General features: G+C 38.4%; 1 protein-coding gene across 1 annotated transcript in view; it reads right to left on the reverse strand.

The window, feature by feature from the left end:
* The window catches only part of LOC136030666 (uncharacterized), a 58,329-nt gene that overhangs the window by 10,056 nt on the left and 28,004 nt on the right, over nucleotides 1-20,269 (reverse strand). Inside the window, exon 4 of the mRNA XM_065709733.1 lies at nucleotides 5,115-6,375. Coding sequence (XP_065565805.1) covers nucleotides 5,115-6,375 — 1,261 coding nt within the window. The remainder of the gene's footprint in view (nucleotides 1-5,114; nucleotides 6,376-20,269) is intronic.

Consider the following 20,269-nt stretch of genomic DNA (forward strand, 5'->3'; position numbering starts at 1 on the left):
ATGACCCCTGAGTCACAAAGGCCGTAGAATAAATAGTTGAAGTGACTAAAAATACTTTAGCGTAAATAGTGAGGTATTGTGGAGGAGATGAACCCTTATATGCGTAACAATTTCTGTTCGTTTTAGGTTCTAATGCTGCTCCTTACTTCTACCGAAATTTTTTTTTTCTCATTTTTTTTTAAATAATACTAGAAAATCCTGCGGCCCCTTCATCGAAATTTTCTTCCCTCATGATAAATTACTCCATGGAAAGATACTCCCACGTACCCCTCCCCCGACCCCCTATGAAGTGGAAAAGTCCCCCTGAAAACGTCTGTATACATTCCAATAACCAGTGCTGTATGTAAACAATGATCAAAACTTTTAACTTGCAGCCCTTCCCCTGGGACTATGGGGAATTAAGTCGTCCCGAAAGACATAATTATTCGGTTTTTCAACTATGTTGAACAAAATGGTTATCTCAAAATTTTGATCCAGTGACTTTGGGAAAATGAGCGTGGGAGGGAGCCTAGGTGCCATCCGATTTTTCGGTCACTTAAAAAGGGCGCAAGAAATTTTAATTTCAGTTAGAATAAGCCCTCTCACGACATTCTAGGACAATTGGGTTAATACGATCGCCACTAAAAAAAAAACAACAAATAAACACGCATCCGTGATCTGTCTTCTGGGAAAAGATACAAAATTTCCAAATTTTTGTAGATAGAAGCTGGAAACTTCTACGATAGGGTTCTCTGATACGCTGAATTTGATTGTGTGATTCTTTGACTTTTAGGGGGCGTTTTCCTCTATTTTCTAAAATAAGGCAGTCTCGTAACTTTTGATGGATAAAACTAAACTTGAAGAAACTTATATATTTAGAATCAGCGTAAAAATGCGATTCCTTTGATTCAACTATTGGTATCAAAATTCCTTTTTTAAGACTTTCTTTACTATTGAGCCGGGTCGCTCCTTACTACAGTTCGTTACCACAAACTTTTTGATTTAACGCTATAGCGTTGCCTCGAACTTCCATTTTTTAGCGTTTCAATTATATTGAGCCGTGCCGCTCCTCACTCCAGTTCGTCACCACGAACTATTTGATTGTCGTAGTTGTGTTAGGGTTAAACTTGAAAAAGGGCTTCCATCTGGACTATGCGTCTTATTAGGACTCAGGAAAGGGGGAGGGATCTATATTAAGTCCTACTATGTTTGACATTCTTACAACCATCGTAACTAGGACAAATGGGTGGAATTTATAGTGGCATTTGTGATATAAGTTTGATTTGCAATGCAGCTGATGCCCTGTTTATCAATTTGAGTATTTCTACTTTACAGGCAAACTTTGATTCTTTGATTTCTGGTTTTAACCTCCTAGGACTTAATGTTAATGCTGCTAAGACTGAATTTCTTTCTCAGAATTTCCAGGGCAAAGCTATATCTTGTTTATCTGTAATTGAAGCAGGAGAGTTTATTGGAGTCTTCTTTACTGAAATACCCCTCGTTTATGGTCCAGACGAGGGTAATAATCGTGGCTGCGGGAAAACTCGAGATGGGTTGAGTGAGTTGAAGGAAAGACCTATGAGTTTATCAAAGATTCTTTCATGCATGGATAGAGAAGATAGCATACTCACGGTTATCTTGTTAATAATTTACCTCGAACAAATACCTTCATCCTGGAATGATTGTGACTAAACCAACAAAGAAGTGTTTGAGAACGGCATTCTAAATTGTTGTGGAATTATAAGTAGTTTAGCAAATATTCCAACATTACTTCCCGACCATAAGATTGATGTATTCAGTGCATGTGAAACGTTTTTAAATAAGCAATCTTCAAAGTTAGATCAAAGTTAGAAATGGGCACAAGTCGTTGTCTAAAAGTAGAATAGGTAGACAGAGAGGAGGTTTTTTTTTATGATATTATACCTGTAAGAGAAGTGAATAATTGTGATTACCTTTATGAAAAAATGTCATTTGAACTTTTTGCCATTGAGCTAGATTTAAGTCCTTCGAAAGTGTTATATTGCACCCTATATAGGCCGCCAAGTTTAACTGCTAAACAATTTGTAGAAAAATTTGATGAACTTAGCTCGCTGATTAACCGGAAGAAAATGTAAAATAGTAATAATGGGTGACTTTAAAATTGATATCAGTAATGTACACAGGGAAGTGTATTCTATGCTTTCAAATAATGTTGCCGTTGACTTTGTAACGAGTTGTATGTCTGCGGGTTTGATTCCAAATGTCGGATCCGAACGAGAATCCCGGAGTCACCAGCGGCGTTAATCTATATATATATATAAATTAATATATATATATATATATATATATATATAGATAAGTTGTCTGTGTGTCTGTCAAGTGACGTCATGTTTGTGTGTCGACTGACGTCATGTTTGTCGACTGACGAAATTACAGACCGGGACATCGGGACACAAATGACGACCGGGACACCAGGACATAGGGAATATAAATGACGACCGGGACACTCAAAGAGAAAGCGACCGGGACACAAGGAATGATCGATTAGCAATCACCATCAACAAAGCACCGGGACACAAATGACGACCGGGACACAGGGAATATAAATGACGACCAGGACACTCAAAGAGAAATTACAGACCGGGACACCGGAACACAAATGACGACCGGGACAAAATGACGACCGGGACACCAGGACACAGGGAATATAAATGACGACCGCGACACTCAAAGAGAAATTACAGACTGGGACACCGGGACACAGGGAAACAACAACAACGGGGACCCCGGGGGGCACAGGGGGATATATAAATGACGACGGGGACAAAGGGAATGTTCGATTAGCAATCACCATTAACAAAGCTCAAGGGCAATCATTAGAATAATGAGGTATAGATTTGAATACAGATTGTTTTTCCCATGGACAATTATATGTTGCATGTTCAAGAGTCGGTAAACCTGACAATCTATTTATACGCACAGACAATGGGACAGCCAAGAATGTTGTATATTCGCAAGTTTTACGTAGTTAAAAAAATATATATATCTATCTATATTCACAGGTGGGACACAGGGACACAACTACAATGGCGCGTAACTAATATGGCGCGTAACGACTTAAGCGTGCGGGGGCACTTGGTGGGCGAAGCGCCCCCACCAACTAGGTGTTGGGGTGGCGCGAAGTGCCACCCCAACAGATAGTTGATAATATTTTCCCTAATTTTGAGACACTGGGTCATGACGCTATAGTTGAAGATGCATCTGACCATTTTATGATCCTGTGCGAAATTCAAACTGGAACCCCCCTTTGAAGATAAGAACACTGGAAGCTGCTTCGATTGATAAACTAAAAGTGCTGTCCCAAGTCGACTGGTCTCCCTGCCTAGTATGTGACGACGTGGACAAAAGTATTGAGTAGTTCATCGATCAGCCAAAATAGTACTTAATAAAGAATGTCCTTTATCAAGCCGGCAGGCTAGGCGTTATTTTTAACGGAACAAACCATGGATTATAACTGCTGTTCTGTCTTCTCTCCAGACCGAAAATAACTTCTTCAGGAAATTCATGGCAGATACTACACATAAAAATCAGGCCAAATTTTGGCAGTGCAGAAATTATCTGAAAAAAAACTATGCGACAAGCGAATCAGTCATACTATCTTCGTGAATTTCAAAATACTGAAGGGTCCCCGGAAAAGAATTGGTTGAATCCTTTTTCTGAGGAAGAAAGCTTTTTTTCTGAAGAAGCTATAGTGATGACAGTGATCAAATATGGCTATGAAGCATGGGATTTCATAAAGGCGTATGAAGATTTGCAAGATGTTTCCCAGAGAAATTGCCTACAGATCGTTTTGGGAAACCCGACTGACTGAGCATGTTTCAAACAGTAGGCTGTTCGTAAAATAAGGTCCTAACCCACTTCCACGAAGCTATGGTGAGAGAAAGGTTGAGATGGCTTGGGCACGTTCTGTGGATGAATGATGACATATTAATGAAGATTGTCCTTTTTACCAACCGTCAAGAACTAAACAGAAAGTAGGTCGTCCGTGGTTGAATTGGGAGGATGACGTAAAGAAAGACATAAGAGAAATGGGAACTTCCTGGGGGTGTAAAGAGGGAGGCTGTGAATAGATTGGGATGAAAGAACGTGCATAGCTGTGTCGGCCTCAGGTGGCTTGGTGTTTCGGTGAGTTGTTAGTAGTAGTAGTTGAGTTAGAATTTAATTGACCCATGTGTCTTGCCCCCCCCCCTTTTTAAAGACCAAGGAACTATCATAGAGATTAAGAAGTGAATAAATAAAACCTAAGATGAAAGCTTGAATTTCAATGATTTTTCGTTTGAAATTTTTTCGAAAGGGGTGGGCATAAACACACATAAACTCTTACTAAGGGATGCCTCCATTTAACATACGACTCAAAATAGTAAAAAAAAAAAAAATCGAAGTCACTAAGCAATTATATGAAACGTATTTCTAACATTGCTAAGTTTTGTGGTTCAATTATTCAAAACTGATTGACATATTACCAATCATTAAATCTGACGGACCATTAAATGACTTATGTTTAACGAATGATTTGAATACTACACACATATCCAAAAATTAGAAATTTGCCAGAAAACTAAAACATAGGGGTTCCAAAACAATCAAAATTTAAGTCCCCCCCCCGTGTATCTTGTCCCCCCTTTTAAAGACCAATGAGCTATCATAGAGATTAAGAATTGAATTAATGAAACCTAAGACAAAAGCTTAAGCTTCAAACAATTTTTCCGGCCGTGATATCTAAATGTATAAAGGGAAAGGGTGGGCAAAAGCACACATAAACTCTTACTAGGGGATGCCTCCATTTAACATACGACTCAAAATAGTAAAAAAAAAAAATCGAAGTCACTAAGCAATTATATGAAACGTATTTCTAACATTGCTAAGTTTGTGTGGTTCAGTTATTCAAAACTGATTGACATATTACCAATCATTAAATCTGACGGACCATTAAATGACTTATGTTTAACGAATGATTTGAATACTACACACATATCCAAAAATTAGAAATTTGCCAGAAAACTAAAACATAGGGGTTCCAAAACAATCAAAATTTAAGCGAAAATTTTTAACTTTTGTGAAAATAATCAGTATTATAGAAAAAAGACAATACTCACCTCAAGATTTTGTAGGTTTACATCTCGATTGCAATGAATGACCAGTCTAACTAGGCACGTTAGGTCTTCTTCCTTCCTTTTTTGCTTTTTCCTCAAAGCAGTTGCAGATAAAGACTGATCTATCTTTATCAACTCCTGAATGATATCACAAGCCTTTGGTGAAGGTAAGCCAGTCTCGGAACATAATTCTTTCAGCAGTTCATCCAACTGCTTTTCATTCTTCTGTAGTTCTTCAAATCTACACACTTCATCTTCATAAGCAAAAACCACATATTGGCTATTTGCTTGTCTAGCTCTCCCTTTGCTTTGTATGTTCTGTATTATTGAGAAAACATTTGAAAATCGAATCACCAATCCACAATCAACAACATCAATCCCCTCTTCAAGTATTGATGTCGAAATTATCAAATGACTATCTCCTCTTTTAAATTCTTCGGATATATTCGTCTGCTGTTCTTCCCAGGCCATGCCATCTTGACCGCCATATCCAACAACAACCAATGGATTTAATTCAGGAAACTCCTTTGATAAGTGCCTCCACAGTTTTCTACATACTTCTCTGGTGTTAACAAACACAAGAACTTTAGACCCGTTGCAAGTTCGGATACGTTTAGAGAGTTCCATTATCTTTGGGGAAAATTTCTGACAATTTTTATACCGCAAAATGAGATCCTGAACGCCAGGTAACACAGAAGCAGAAGTAGTTGATAACATAGAAACTGCTTCTGGAATACCAATGTCTCGGCATATTTCAATTGATCCTAATAAACCAAAAAGCCCTTCAATCTCTTCAGATTTGAAACCATAGGCAGCATAGCTGTCATTAAAAATATTGTCTTTCACAGCCCGTAACTGGCCTTTCACTATGTGCGTGTTCGAGTCAGTTAGCATTTGAAATTCTTTTCTATACGCTTGAATTTGTTGCATAAAGGAGTTAAACTGAATTTGGGCATCTTGAATGTATGATCGAATTTCGTCGGGTATCTTTAATGTAACAAGACTCTCCTTTCGCTCATGCTTGTATGACAGACAAGGACGATAAATCACAGCCGGTTCTAAATGTTTTAAGATTTTGGGCAAAGAAACGGTGTGACTTTTATTATTCGGAACAAGTGAGGCAGTAAGTCCAAGAATCCGTGGCCTTAATTGTTCTGGACAGCTTCTGACCATTTCTAATATATCTGAAAAAGCATGACCACCAGAGGCGTGATGACACTCATCTATGACTATGCACGAAAAGTCTGTCATATTCAACGCTTGCCTAAAAAAGAACATCGTATAGTTTTAGAAAAGTTCTCAGAAAAAAAGTTCTAGAAAAGAAATTGCTTTTCTTTGAACAGGATTGCTTTCGACATGCAAAACGGGGATGAAATAAGATACAACGACAGCCTGAAACCTTTCAGCTTAAAGCAGTCAAGAGAGAAGTAGTATCAGTATAGTAGAATAGGTTAGTAGCAGTATTGATCTTTGTAAGTGTACATCAAACGAAAACTAAAACCCAAAGGTCATTTAAAAGAGTGGAAACTATACCACTATTGAAAGCTCAAATTAACATTTTTGGTAAGTATCGATGGTTACCATTACAATATTTGGTATCAACGCTGGTTACCATTACAACAATTGGCGGCAGCAACTAAAGGGAATCACCTATCAGGCAGACCTTTAGTAAAAGAATCCCCATTTTCCGAAAAGACTATTTAATTTAGGATATATAGTAGCCTAGTGTGATTAAATATAAAAATTGCGGCAAACAGACATAATCAATTAAAACTATTACAAAAATCTGAATGGGCGTAGCCTAGTTGGAATATATAAGATTTTACGACTCAATACATCTCGCAACTCATTTGCGTGGGAAAATAATCGGCTAACTGAAATGTAGCAATTTCTCACGAGAGACCAGAAGTTTGAAAATACTTCATGTCAAACTTTTCACGAGAAAATTTTTCTTGTGGATTGTAAGATTTTGAGAATAAAGTGAAATTAACGGAATAATTAAGTCTTGAGTTCATATTGGGGGATTCTCTTCGCATTAAAAAGTATTACAGGGTGTAAAAAAGGATAAGAGAAAGTGAAAGTTGGATTACTATTTATATGAATCTGCGGATATGGAGATAATCTTTCAGTAGCGAAAGTATAAGTTTACCGAAGAGAGCAAATTCTGAAAATTTTTCGGCTTTGAGTGCACATTTGACGAGGAAGGTGAGAAGCACCTGTCCTATTGAGTAATCGGAGTAGGTGGGGATTACGGTTGAAGTACCAGTATTCTGGGTGGATATCTGATTTGTTTTGCAGCGTAGTTTCCCTATTTGAGTTTTAATCCAGCTAATCCATAAGTGGAATATTCGTGCGGTTATTCATTTTACTTTGATCGCTTCAAAGTTGAATTCATTTTAATATTTTTGATAGTCTGACTACGTGATTTTTAGCTGGATGAAGATAAGCAGGTGTTGACCAAAGAAAGGATTTCTTATTATTATTGTTATTTATATTAATTCAAATTTTTTTTTTTAAATTCAGGCAATACTTTATAAGTACCTCCCCCATAATTTGATAATCTTGTAATTCAATAGTCAATTCTACGACTCTTTTCAAATTGTAAGCCTGAACTGTGTGTATTCTCTGTGACTAATGTATGTATATTCCAGTGATTATTATTTAGATGACTTTGTTTGATGTCACTATTTTTATTAACAATCCAGGAGCAGCTATGGTAATGAATAGGTTCGAGTTCTTCATTATCCATCTGAGAATAAGATATTACTCGTGCTGTAAATTAAACTATGTTAAATTTACTCTATCATTCTCATGAATGGATGAGCAGTGCTCATCCAGACTTCATCCAATTAACACCAGTGTTGAAACAGGACTATATTTTGAATTATTCAGATAGTGATTTCAGTGTTACGTAACACAGAAAAATTGTACTTTGTAAAAGTACTGGATTTAATTATTCAGTGACCAGGAAATTGTATTTTTCCATGATACTTTTAAAGTACTTATTGGAGTGTATCAAGATAACTCATTTGGGTAAACTGTTTATTGGATAGATATCCGAAAACTTAGATTTATGGTTTATTAGAGGGTCTTAAAAAAACCTCTCGGCAGTAAGTCTGTTTAATATGGCTTTATAGGACTAAATTCACACGGTGTCCTCTATCGACCATCAAAATTATAGACTCCATGAAGATATTATCAGGCGGTTAGACATATTTGGTATATTGTTATGGGTCCTAAGATCAGGAAACCCACCAGCGGCACCTTATTCTTAACACAGCTCGTGAGAAATATGGCAACAAGTGTGTTTGGTCTGATCAAGTGCGTATTTTTGTCCGCCTTCCCAATGAGAGTACTCCACGTAGACTATAGTCAATCGAGGACATGTTTAGTATTTATCAGTATCTGTCTTTTTTTTTTCTTTTTCTTTCTTTTCTCTTTGTTTTCTTTTTTTCTTCTTTCTCTTTTCCTGTCTATATTAATAATATTAAATTTGAAAAGTTTTCGTTTTGTGAATTATTTAATCATGTAGATGTGATTTATGAAATGAAGACCTTTTGCCTTTGCCAATAATAATAAAAATAATTTATTTATAACCCACAAATACATAAAACTGTGGAGTAAACACAGAAAAAAAAAGAAAAAAATTAACAATATAAATAACATAACAGCATAACAACATACAGCATAAATAAATTACCTCAGTTCAGAAAATGGCCACAGAGGGTCAAAAACACCAATAATTTGCTGAGTTTTAAGAGATTTATCTTCAGATAAATGTTTCAGTCGCGAGGGCACATCAATGATGTCAAATTTAGAAACGACTGTATGATTACGATACCACCGAGGCAGACGCAGCAAATACTTGCAATAATGAATATATCCTAAGCGTATTTTCTTTGTATCCTTCTTGCAAAGGAGGAAAGCAAAACCAGAAAGATAAAAAACAGCAGGGGCACAAAACTAGAATAAAGACGGCATAGTCCTTTTCGGTTATACCGACCACGATTTGGTGTAGATAACTTCGAAGACCACACTGCCTTTCCATGACGAAAGTAAAAAGTTCAAAATAGGGATGATACCTTTTTATTGACAGTGATTAGATATAAAATTATTTAATGAACACTGTATATGTGTTCGAAATATCCAGTTAAATAATTTTATATCTATTCACTGTCAATAAAAAGGTATCATCCCTATTTTGAACTGTTTTACTTACGATTTGGTGAAATTTTTCCGTAACCAACCCGCATACTTTTCAGCACGCTGGACGTAATAGCGAAGCAAGTAGACGAAAGTGACGTGGAAAAAGGGAGACCCAACCATTTAATACTTGCTGAACATGGTATAGTTGAAGAACCCAAGCAAAGAGGTAATGCTGGTGGAGGACTTCCAAAACAACAAAAACTCACATTTGGAGGCATTAACTGAAAGGCCTACTCTGGATAGTGCGGTTGAAAGCCGGTCAAATTTGGTAATTAGACTATGTTTTGTCCGGCTAAGAAGCAAAACATCATCAGCATATGCAATGTGACTAATGCCTAAATTATCAAGGAGGCACACTCGTGCCTCTTTAAAGAGGCGAACCACGACAATGTTAAGCGATCGTTCCAGTGGTCGCAGAGGGATGCATTTCGTAGCCCGAGCTCCAACTAAGAAACCTGCCAAATTTCATCCCCCTCCGGCTTTTCCTTCATGGGGAAAATCTGGCCGAAAGTTTCGACCCCCCAACCCCAGCCCCCCTTTAACGTTGTCCGATCGGGCTGAAATTCACAAGTTAAGGTCCCCTAGGGCCCAGGAGCTTATCCGCGAAATTTCAGCTCGATCCGATAACTCCTTCCCTGTTTTCCAGAAACCACGCATAGCCACTTAATGTTCATGTTCTTTTTTTTTCGCCACGCCTACAGGTCACAGCCGACATCGGATCTGGGTGTAAGAAGACTCATCCGACGCGGAATTATCCGAGTAATTTTCCTGGAAAGTTTCGTCGGAAAATCTTAACCCCCCGATTTTCTAGCTTAGAAAAACCTATTTCCCCATAAGAGCCCATGTTAATTTTTGAAATTCTTAAAAGTTACGAATATCAACATTCAAGTACATCAAAATAACATTCCCGGTTAGCTCAGTCGGTAGAGCGTGGGACTTTTAATCCTAAGGTCAAGGGTTCAATTCCTTATCGGGCGGTTTTTTTTCACAAAATATGAAAAAAACTTCGTTATCTTAAAGAGTTAAAGAGGCTGCGTCCCAAAGTCGAACCTTAAAACGTACAGGAATTAGGAGAGGCAGTCCTAATTCCTGTACGAGGAGTACAGGAATTATTAAATTACATCCACCATGGATTGTAGAAAAAAGTACAGAAATAATATGAAAAAAACTTCGTTTTCTTAAAGAGTTACAGAGGCTGCGTCCCAAAGTCGAACCTTAAAACGTACAGGAATTAAGAGAGGCAGTTGGGGGGCTGCCGCCCCCCAATCCCCCCGCTTTTACAAACTCTTTTGTACAGGTTTTTTGTTGTGGGGGGCTGCCGCCCCCCTAATCCCCCGCTCTTGGCTTCGGAAAGGCCCTCTTTTAATTAACAAAAAATGGAATGAATGAATAATGGAATAACTTCGAAAAATGTTAAACACAAGAGGACAGGAGAACCATTGCGCCGAAACTAGTAATTAGTAACAATGAAGTCCCCCCACAACAAAAAACCTGTACAAAAGCGTCTTTAAAAGCGGGGGGTTTGGGGGGCGGACGCCCCCCAACTGCCTCTCCTAATTCCTGTACGTTTTTAGGTTCGACTTTGGGACGCAGCCTCTTTAACTCTTTAAGAAAACGAAGTTTTTCCATATTATCATTGTAAAAATTGACGGTTGAAGACGCTGGAGACACGAATCTTAAACAGCATTTAAATATGTTCGGGGATAACACGGCACCTTGTCTAACGCCTTTTTTAACAGGAATATACTCCCCTACAGTACCATTCCACTTCACCCTAACTGAAGAATTATCATACCAATACTTAAGCACGGAAAAAATAGAAAGGTTAACACATGAGGCTGCTAAAGAAAACAAAGCATTTGAATGAATTACATTGTCAAAAGAACTAAATATGTCCAGTCAAACAATACAGGGGACTTTTTTGAGCAACAGCTTGTTTCATTAGCCGACCCACAATATGGTGAGCTTGAACGCAGCCCATACTTTTCTAAAAGAAGCTGGAAGGGCGTAAAATTGCACTTGGAGCTAATGGCCGGTAGCAATACATATTCAAATAGCTTACTAACAAAACAAGACATAGTCATAGGACGGTAATTAGAGCAAGCACTGGGGTCCTCACCCCTCTTGACTATGGGAGATATACAACCGGACAACACACTATCTGGCACAACGGACTGTGCCAAACACACCTGAAACAATAACTGCAAATGCTTCAGCAGTTCAGGACAGTCATAATCAAAAAACTTGAAGCAAAGACCATCACTATCGAGAGACTCAGACTTATTCACTTGCTTAAGAAATCGGAGTATAATACCAGATTCCACCGATAACACTTCAGATTGGTTGATACAAATTGGGAGGATTGAGTTGACAAGCTTTGTTAAATGAGTTTGGTGATTAACATTAAATGAAATAAAAATATTTCTATAATGAGAAACAGGCACATAGCCGAAGAGATGTATTAATTGGAGGTGAACACGTTACACTGTTTATAACACGATCCCAGGATTTCTTGTCACAGGGACCATCCCAGGCATTCAGTCTCGCTCTACGCAGGGAATATTTGTACTCTCGTTTGGTTTTCTGTTTTATTTGATGTACTGAACCAGAAGGAGGACGATCACAGGCTATCCACATACGGAGCCAGAACTTAGCTTTTTGTTTAGCCATCTGTTACTTTAGGATCAACTTTCCAAAAGGGATTGCGAGTACCCGTTCGTACGCGCTCAGAGAGGACAGCTTTTTTAGCGGCAGACTTGAGACAGAACACTATTTGCTGATAATACGAGTTGATATCTATCCGAGTTGAAGTTGTACATACAGATGTTTGCAATAAGTGGAAAGGCACTTTAGTAGATGATAATAACTGGGACAATGTCAATACATAAAGTGGAACATTGGTATTTTCCCAATTTAACTTTGAGAACCACTTGGGAGAGTTACGTTGCACAGAGCTCGCCATGGAGCAAGATAGTTGGCACGTGATTGGTAAATGATCGTCGTCAATTTTAGAGTCGTCCACATGAACTATTGATGAAAGTAGAGTTGAATCTGACACAATTACATGATCAATGTTGGAAGTAAGACCACCACAATTGTGAATATAAGTAAATAGAATATCTTTATCAGCAAGATGGAATCCTCCGGGTAGTGAATCGAGAAAGATTTCAGATCGGTCAGAATTAGATAATAAGTCAGTATTCATGTCACCGGCGAGAACCCATTTGGTATTTTGTTTTGAAAGGTCGCTAAGTAGCGTTCAAAGGCAATTACATGCTTGTGAAAAACTAGACATTGACTGCAAAGTCTTTTTATTACAGGATAAATAATTTTTTTTTAATGCGGTATCACCACATTTTATTGCTAAGGTGTTAGCGTCATTTTGCAATAATATCGGCTTAGTCTTGTGTCTGAAATTGATAGCAAGACCTCCTGATGGTCTACCACGGGTTTTCTGGGCGGCTCTCAAGAAGGTATAATGGGTCCGAAAACGCTTTAGGCTATCAACATTCACTTTAGAGAGAAGGTGCTCCTGGATAAACACAATATCATTTTCAAGCAGCTCACTAATCAGTAGATCCTTGTCTTTTGTACCATTAATATTAAGGGACACAACGCTAAACGAAGTTTGAGTATTCATTTATTAGCATTGTTGAGAGCCGATCGGAGAACTTTGCATTTCAGACTAAAACTTACGTGTTCCATAGTGCAATTTGCACATTTTGACGAGGCTTGGCAAGGGTTTTCCTTGGAAGTCACATGAGGGCCAGAACATCTGGAACACTTGGGATATGCTGGTGACCGGGGACAAGCTCCAATCAGGTGATCAGTACTTTTACAGCGAAAGCATCAACGCGGAATGGATTAAAAGGGCCTAGCGCAAAAAAAATTTCGTACCCAATACGGATTCCCGACTCCAGTACCGCGTTCAGAGCGGCTTTGTCGATAAACTCGAGGCGAAAAGTGCGAGAATTGCCGATTTGATATGCACTAATAAGTCCCTCTACTGAGGCCTCTAAATCAGCTCTTGAATAGTTATGGGGTATTTCACCGACAACTGCTAAAGGCTTATTATCAATTACTTTGGTTTCAACATTTGGAATGGAGCTAGTAACAGCTGCAGCCAGCGTGTCGGTTGAGCGCTTATCACGTACCATCAAAACCCAGCTTCTGCTGTGTGGCTTAGATTTCAGAGTCACGATCCCGTCGTGACCATCCAACGTTTCGAGCTTCTTCGTGCGAAGGATAGGGTCACTGAGCTCCGGGGGTGGGTTTCTTACAACGACAGCGTAGGACAGTTTTTCCGTATTTTGAGTGGGGGCTACGAGCTTAGACTGTCCCTCAGTAACCCTGGGACAATTGAAGAGATTTATGTATGATCAGCTTCGTATTTTTGTGATAGACATGTTTGTACAACTCATTGCGTCAGTTTGGAATCTTAATTCTTTGCTATTTGAAAACGATTTTACTTGGTGGTCTCATGAGTACATTGTTGCAATGGAGCTTAATCGTTATTAAATTAGAACAAGAGCTAAGAGCTTATACGGCACCTCTGATGAGGTCGGAAGAGCCAAGAGCCAACAGCTCATATGGTATGAGCTCTAGCAAAATTCTAAGAATCAATTGATTTAAAAGGAAAGTCAGAGGCTTAATGCCGGTCAGGATTTAAAATAAGAGCTCTGAGTCACGAGGTCCTTTCTAAATATCAACATTTATTCAGATCCGATCACCCACCCGTAAGTTAAAAATAACTCAATTTTTCCTCTCCCTTCAGCCCCTCAGATGGTCGAATCGGGGAAAACAGCTTTATCAAGTCAATTTGTGCAGCTCCCTGACACGCTTACCAATTTTCATCGTCCTAGCACGTCCAGATGCACAAAACTCGCCCATGCACTGAACTAACTCCCCCAAAGAAAGCGGATCCCGGTTACGTCAATCACGTATCTACGACATTTATAAGCGTTTTCCAAGATTTCCGGCTCCCCTCCAACTCTCCCCAATGTCAACAGATCTGGTCAGGATTTAAAATAAGAGCCCTGAGACATGAGCTCCTTCTAAATATCAAATTTCATTAAGATCCGGTCACCCGTTCTTAAATTAAAAATAGCTCAATTTTTTTTAATTTTTCCAAATTAACAACCCCCAGCTCCCCCAAAGATAACGGATCCGTACCAATCATGTCAATCTCGTATCTGTAACTTGTGCTTATTCTTCCCATCAAGTTTCATCCCAATCTCTCCACAGCGTTTTCCAAGATTTCGGCTTCCCCCCTCCGACCCTCTATGTCCCCGGATCCGATTCGAATATAAAATTGAGCATCTCAGACGTAAGATTCTTCTATATATCAAGTTTTATTAAGATTCGATCACCCATTCGTAAGATACCTCGATTTTCACGTTTTCCAATAATTCCGGTTTCTCCCTCCAACTCCGTTCAATGTCACCGGATCTGGTCGGGATTTAAAATGAGAGTTCTAAAGCACAAGATCCTTCTAGATATCAAAACTTCATTAAGATATGATCACCTGTTCGTAACTTACAAATACCTCATTTTTTCTAATTTTTCCTAATTACTCCCCCACCCCAACTCCACCAAAGAGAGAGGATCCGGTCGGGTTATGTCAGTCACCTATCTTGGACTTGTACTTATTCTTTCCACCAAGTTTCATCCTGATCTCTCCGCTTTAAGTGTTTTCCAAGATTTCCTCCCCCCCCCCTAATGACACTGGATCCGGTCGGGATACAAAATAGGAGATTTGAGTTTCGAGATCCTTCTAAATTTCAAAGTCAGGATTTAAAATAAGATATCTGAGTTAAGAGGTCTTTTTAAATATGAAATTTCATTCAGATACGATTACTCCTGCGGAAGTTAAAAATACCTCATTTTTCTAATTTTTCAGAATTAACCCTCTACCCCAACTCGTTCCGATTAGCGGAATTCAAAGAGAGCAGATCCGTTCCGATTATGTCAGTCACGTATCTAGGACTTCTGCTTATTTTTCCCACCAGGTTTCATTCCGATCCCTCCACTCTAAGCTTTTTCCAAGATGTTATGCCCCCCCTCCAATGTCACGAGATCTGGTCGGGATTTAAAATGAGAGCTCTGAGACACAATATCCTTCCAAACATCAAATTTCATTAAGATCCCATTACCTGTTCGTAAGTTAATAATACTTTATTTTTTCTATTTTTTTTTTCAAATTAACGGGTCACTTGGTAAATACCAAGTGCCATAAAAAAGGATTTTTTTTAACTGAAAGTAAGGGGCGACATTAAAACTTAAGATACAGTCCCTTTCAGATATGGAATAATTTCGGTTTGTTTTAAGTTTTAATGTCTCTCCTTACTTTCAGTTGAAAGTAAACTTGTTTTTATGCCACTGTGTATTAACCAAGTGACATATAGCGATCGTAATTCTGTCGGTCTGTCTGTCTGTCCCGCTTTCGCTACTTTAGGCACTTCCAGATAAGCTAGGACGATGAAATTTGGCAGAGGTACCATCTGGGGGGGGCGGTTAATTCGGATAAAACGAAGTATTTTTAACTTACGAAAGGCTGATCGAATCTTAGTGAAATTTAATGTTTGGAAGGATATCGTGTCTCAGAGCTCTTATTTTAAATCCCGACCGGATCCGGTGACATTGGGGAGAGTTGGGGAAACCCTAAAATCTTGGAAACCGCTGAGAGTGGAGTGATCGGGACGAAACTTGGTGAAAAAATAAGAAGAAATACTAGATACGTGATTGATATAACCGGAACGAATCTGCCCCATTTTGGAGGAGTTGGGGGGGGTATATTCTAAAAAATCAGAAAAATGAGGTATTTTAATTTACGAAGGAGTAATCGGATTTTAAGGAATTTTGATATTTAGAAGGACCTCGTGACTCAGAGCTCTTATTTTAAATCCCGAGCGGCATTAAGCCTCTGATTTTCCTTTTAAAGCAGCGAAAATTCAAACGTGGTGAAACATGTGACTTGCTCAAGAGAGGTTAGAAATTTTTTTAAAAAAAACTGAAGCAAGCATATAATTGCTGGTAAGTAAAAGCTCAAGCTGTTTTATGACTTGTAGTCTACAGGAGTATGCAGAGGTACGACCTGGATAGTAGTTAGCAGCAAACTATCTGATCCTGATCTGATTTGCTGCTGCTTAATCATTTTTTGGACGAGGGTGAACCTCATTTGATTTTCTGGATTTAGACATTAGGCTTTTGGTAAATATGCAGTTTAGGTTCATATGTATTTGAGAGGGTGGACCGTGTCCCATATGGGTACAGTCTAACTCACTAGAAAATTCTCTGGTAACTGTCAAGATCATGTAACACTGTCATAGACTGAACATCACATCCAGTGTACTAAGTGCTAATTAACGAAATGTGCTTTTTTGCCTAAAGTGATGAAAGAATGCAAGAACGGCAGTGAAAAATGTTTTGTTTTACATGCTGTAACCTGGTGGACTGTCTAGAGAAGAAACAGAGGACTATTATTGAAACCAACCAAGCTGGACCTCTGAATAACGCTTCTTATTTGGAATCCGACTCTGCTCACTTTTCGGAAGCCTTCATAACGTGAAATGCACCGTATGTGAAATCCAGCACAGTCTTTCCCTTGTAAAGGTCTCTTCATGCTGTCTTAGAATTTCGGTTTTGTCCATCTTGAGCCGCGAAGATGGCAAAGGCCTAGCTCAAAATATTTCAGATTTGCTTAGACATTTGTTGTGCAACATTCTGCTTTTGGTGAAAAGGATTGTGATTAAATAAGCCTTTCCATTGTCTTTTACAGATGCCGTCGACCTCTTCTCAGAAGAAAGAGAGTAGGCAGAGAGAGAAACGGTCCTCGAAAAACCATAGCTATTCTTGACACCAAAAAGCCTTTTTCTTTGGTTTTCAGTGCTTTTTCTTTTTTTTCAACATTTCATTTAGCACATGTAATATTTGTCTTGTCACTATTTGCAAAGAATGCAAAGAAACTATTTGCATATTATTGCGAGAGCAGCGTTATCAAACGCATTGGCGAAAGCCAGGTGAAAAGGATGTGAAGCACGTTCCAAGCCAAGCGCGTTTCGCACGCTTTTTGATATCAATCTGCGGGAAATGGTCGACAGAAATTTTGCAGAAGATATGATATGCTACTGAAGGAAAAGAGGGAGCGAAGGCAATTAAGCCGTGTCGGCAGCGACAGACATCGTATCTGTGGTGTGCTGGCGCAAATCTTTTAAGCCCTGTCTTCATTTAGGCGTTTTCCGGCCGAGGCGGCTGGGGAGGCTCATAGTGAAGACAGGTTTTCTCGCTGTACAGAGTAGACATTTTGGCTGAAAAAGTAAAAACTAAATAACACATTTTTTCATTCATCTTAGTTGTACTCCAACTTTAGTTTGCATTCCTGTAACACCACAAACGCAGCAAAAATGGTTCAGAATCTTCTGCAGTTATTATTATTATTTAAGAATTAACGACGCTTCTCGACTACTAAGGTCCCTGCGTCGGCCCTGCAGTGTATTCCTGCAGTATGATTCGATCTCTGGGTCCCGTATTACCAAGCTAAGGTCAAACCCACTGCGCCACCACAGGACATCTTCTGCAGTTCCTGAAATAAGACTGCACTTTCGAATTTTTTGCCAATAACGACGAAAATGAAAACGATCGTCCAAAAAGCGGAAAAGCCGGCTCTGGTGCCGGAAAACGCTATAATAAAAACAAGACTTTGCTGAGTTTTCAAAAGAAGAAAACTAGTACAACGGAAGGTTCGAGAAAACCCCAGAAATTGTACTGAATTCTTTTTCTTCTTCGCGTATTAGGCGATTTGAGGTTTTACATGGGATTTTACTTGTTTGAAGAACCGCTTTGCTTTTACTTGAAAAAGAAGAACGTAAATCTGGCCCTGGAGTGGCGAGAAAACCATTTAAAGATTTTTTTGTCAACTTTTAAAGTATATTGGCTAATTTTCTAGGAGGACACTAAAAGTGTCCCTTTTTTGCTGAATTTGAGACTTTAGTCCCAAAACGTTTTGGCAACCCTATTCATACTATATGAGCTCTTGGCTTTTCCGATCTCGTCACAAGTGCCATACGAGCTCTTGGCTCTTGTTTAAATTTAATTTCTGAATGTTTTTGAATTAATGCAGGTTTCAATTTACTTTATTTTAACTAATAATAACCATGTAATAACCTAAGTTTGATTTTTGTTCGAGTTATTTAAGAATGACTTTCGTATTGAGTTTTGATGTTGTCCCTTACTTTAAGTAAAAAAAAATTATTTATTTATGTACTTGTTCATGTTTTTTTTTTAAATAATGAAGTGAAATCCAATTCCCCATCCGAGGAAAAATCCATTCCTCCAAGGGAAATTCCTCCATGGAAAGATCCTCCCACGTAACCCACACAGGCTCAGGGGATCCTTACTCCCTTGATTGGCGTTTGCTTCAATTGCGAAGCATCCAATTAGATATTTGAGCATTGTTAATAATTCTATTGGTCAAATTAAAAGAGATTCTGTAAATATTTCCCAATCAATTACTAAGAAGTATGTTTCTGATTTAAAGTTGGCTTCCAGACGGAATGATCATTTTTTCGTCCTTCAACTTAATATTCAGGGTCTATGTTCATCGACTGATCAGTCGAGGTAGATAATTTTTGATGGGCAACCTGATGTTGGACTTTTCTTAATTCTAGCAATGAAATGCTTTTAGATATACCTGGTTACAAAATGAAGCGACAAAATTGTAAAAGATGGTAAAGGGTGGTCTAGTAATGTATATTTCTGATGTGCTTTCCTATTTTGTTCCAAGTGATCTGTCAAAGAATGATGAAGGGGTTTTATAATCCCAGTTTATTGAACTAAAATTACATAATTAGGTTTTGATAATTGGTAATGTTTATAGATCTCAAGGAGGATTCACCCGTTCTTTTCTTCAGGTCCTTGCTGAGGTCTTGGATTTAATAGGCAAACGTTCGTGTGAACTTGTAATTATGGGTGATTTCAACTTAAACCTAATTGATATGGCGTCCTCTACCCAGTTTCAAATATACTCGCTGTTGGTGTTCTAACAACAAGCTCTATTCCGATAACGTTTAATTGATACGTCAGCGTCTTTAATTGACAATATTTTTTCGTCTTTTAATTTGGTTCGGAATTCTGTTGTAGTGAGCGATTTTTCAGACCATCTTCTTGTATTTTCCAGATTTGGCCTTGAAAAAACGTTGAGTAGAAAAACTTAAGCATCTGCTTCAGTTCTTTTTAGATTTTGACTGAATGAATTGATCCGCATTTAGCAAAAAAGATAACGATTTTTGAAAAGCTTGATTCCTGAGAAGATGATATAATGATTTTTGTTCAAAGTTTGATTCCTTTTATGAGTCAGTGAAAGAGTCTATTTTTGACGTTTGTGCTCTGTCCTCCTCAACTGCAAGGTCAAAAACATATATTCCTCTTAGCCCTTGGAGGACCCTTGGCCTTCAAAAGAGTTAGAGAAGAAAAAATAATCTTTGGAAAGCTTTTAAGTCAGCAAAGCCATCTTTAAATACTGCAAGTCTTCAGCAACTCAAACTCTATAGAATGTTTTTAACTCTTCGTTCCTTTATTTTTCAAAAAAATTCTAAGATTGCGAGAAGGATATTCGAAAAACTCGGTAAGTGATCAATTCCGTCCTCAAACGTTCTTCTCAAGCTCCTTCTATCCCCTAAGTATTTTAGTTGGTGATGTGGCTGTTGAGGTTGTTCAGTTAGTTCTTGATGCATTTACATCATATTTTACCAATATTGGGAAAACCACTGCTCCTTTTAACAGGTGTTCGCAGGCTACATTATATTACATATCTTATTTTCGGCTGAATTGTCTCACGTCGATGGTGTTGTATCCTTCTTCTGAGGTTGATGTAGCCAGGATTATAAATAGCTTGAAAGGTCCGTCGTCATCTGGCCCTGACTGCATTCAAACTAAAGTAGTTAAGTTCATTCTTC

This window comes from Artemia franciscana, chromosome 8 (genome assembly GCF_032884065.1).
Source record: "Artemia franciscana chromosome 8, ASM3288406v1, whole genome shotgun sequence".
In the NCBI taxonomy this organism is placed as follows: domain Eukaryota; kingdom Metazoa; phylum Arthropoda; class Branchiopoda; order Anostraca; family Artemiidae; genus Artemia; species Artemia franciscana.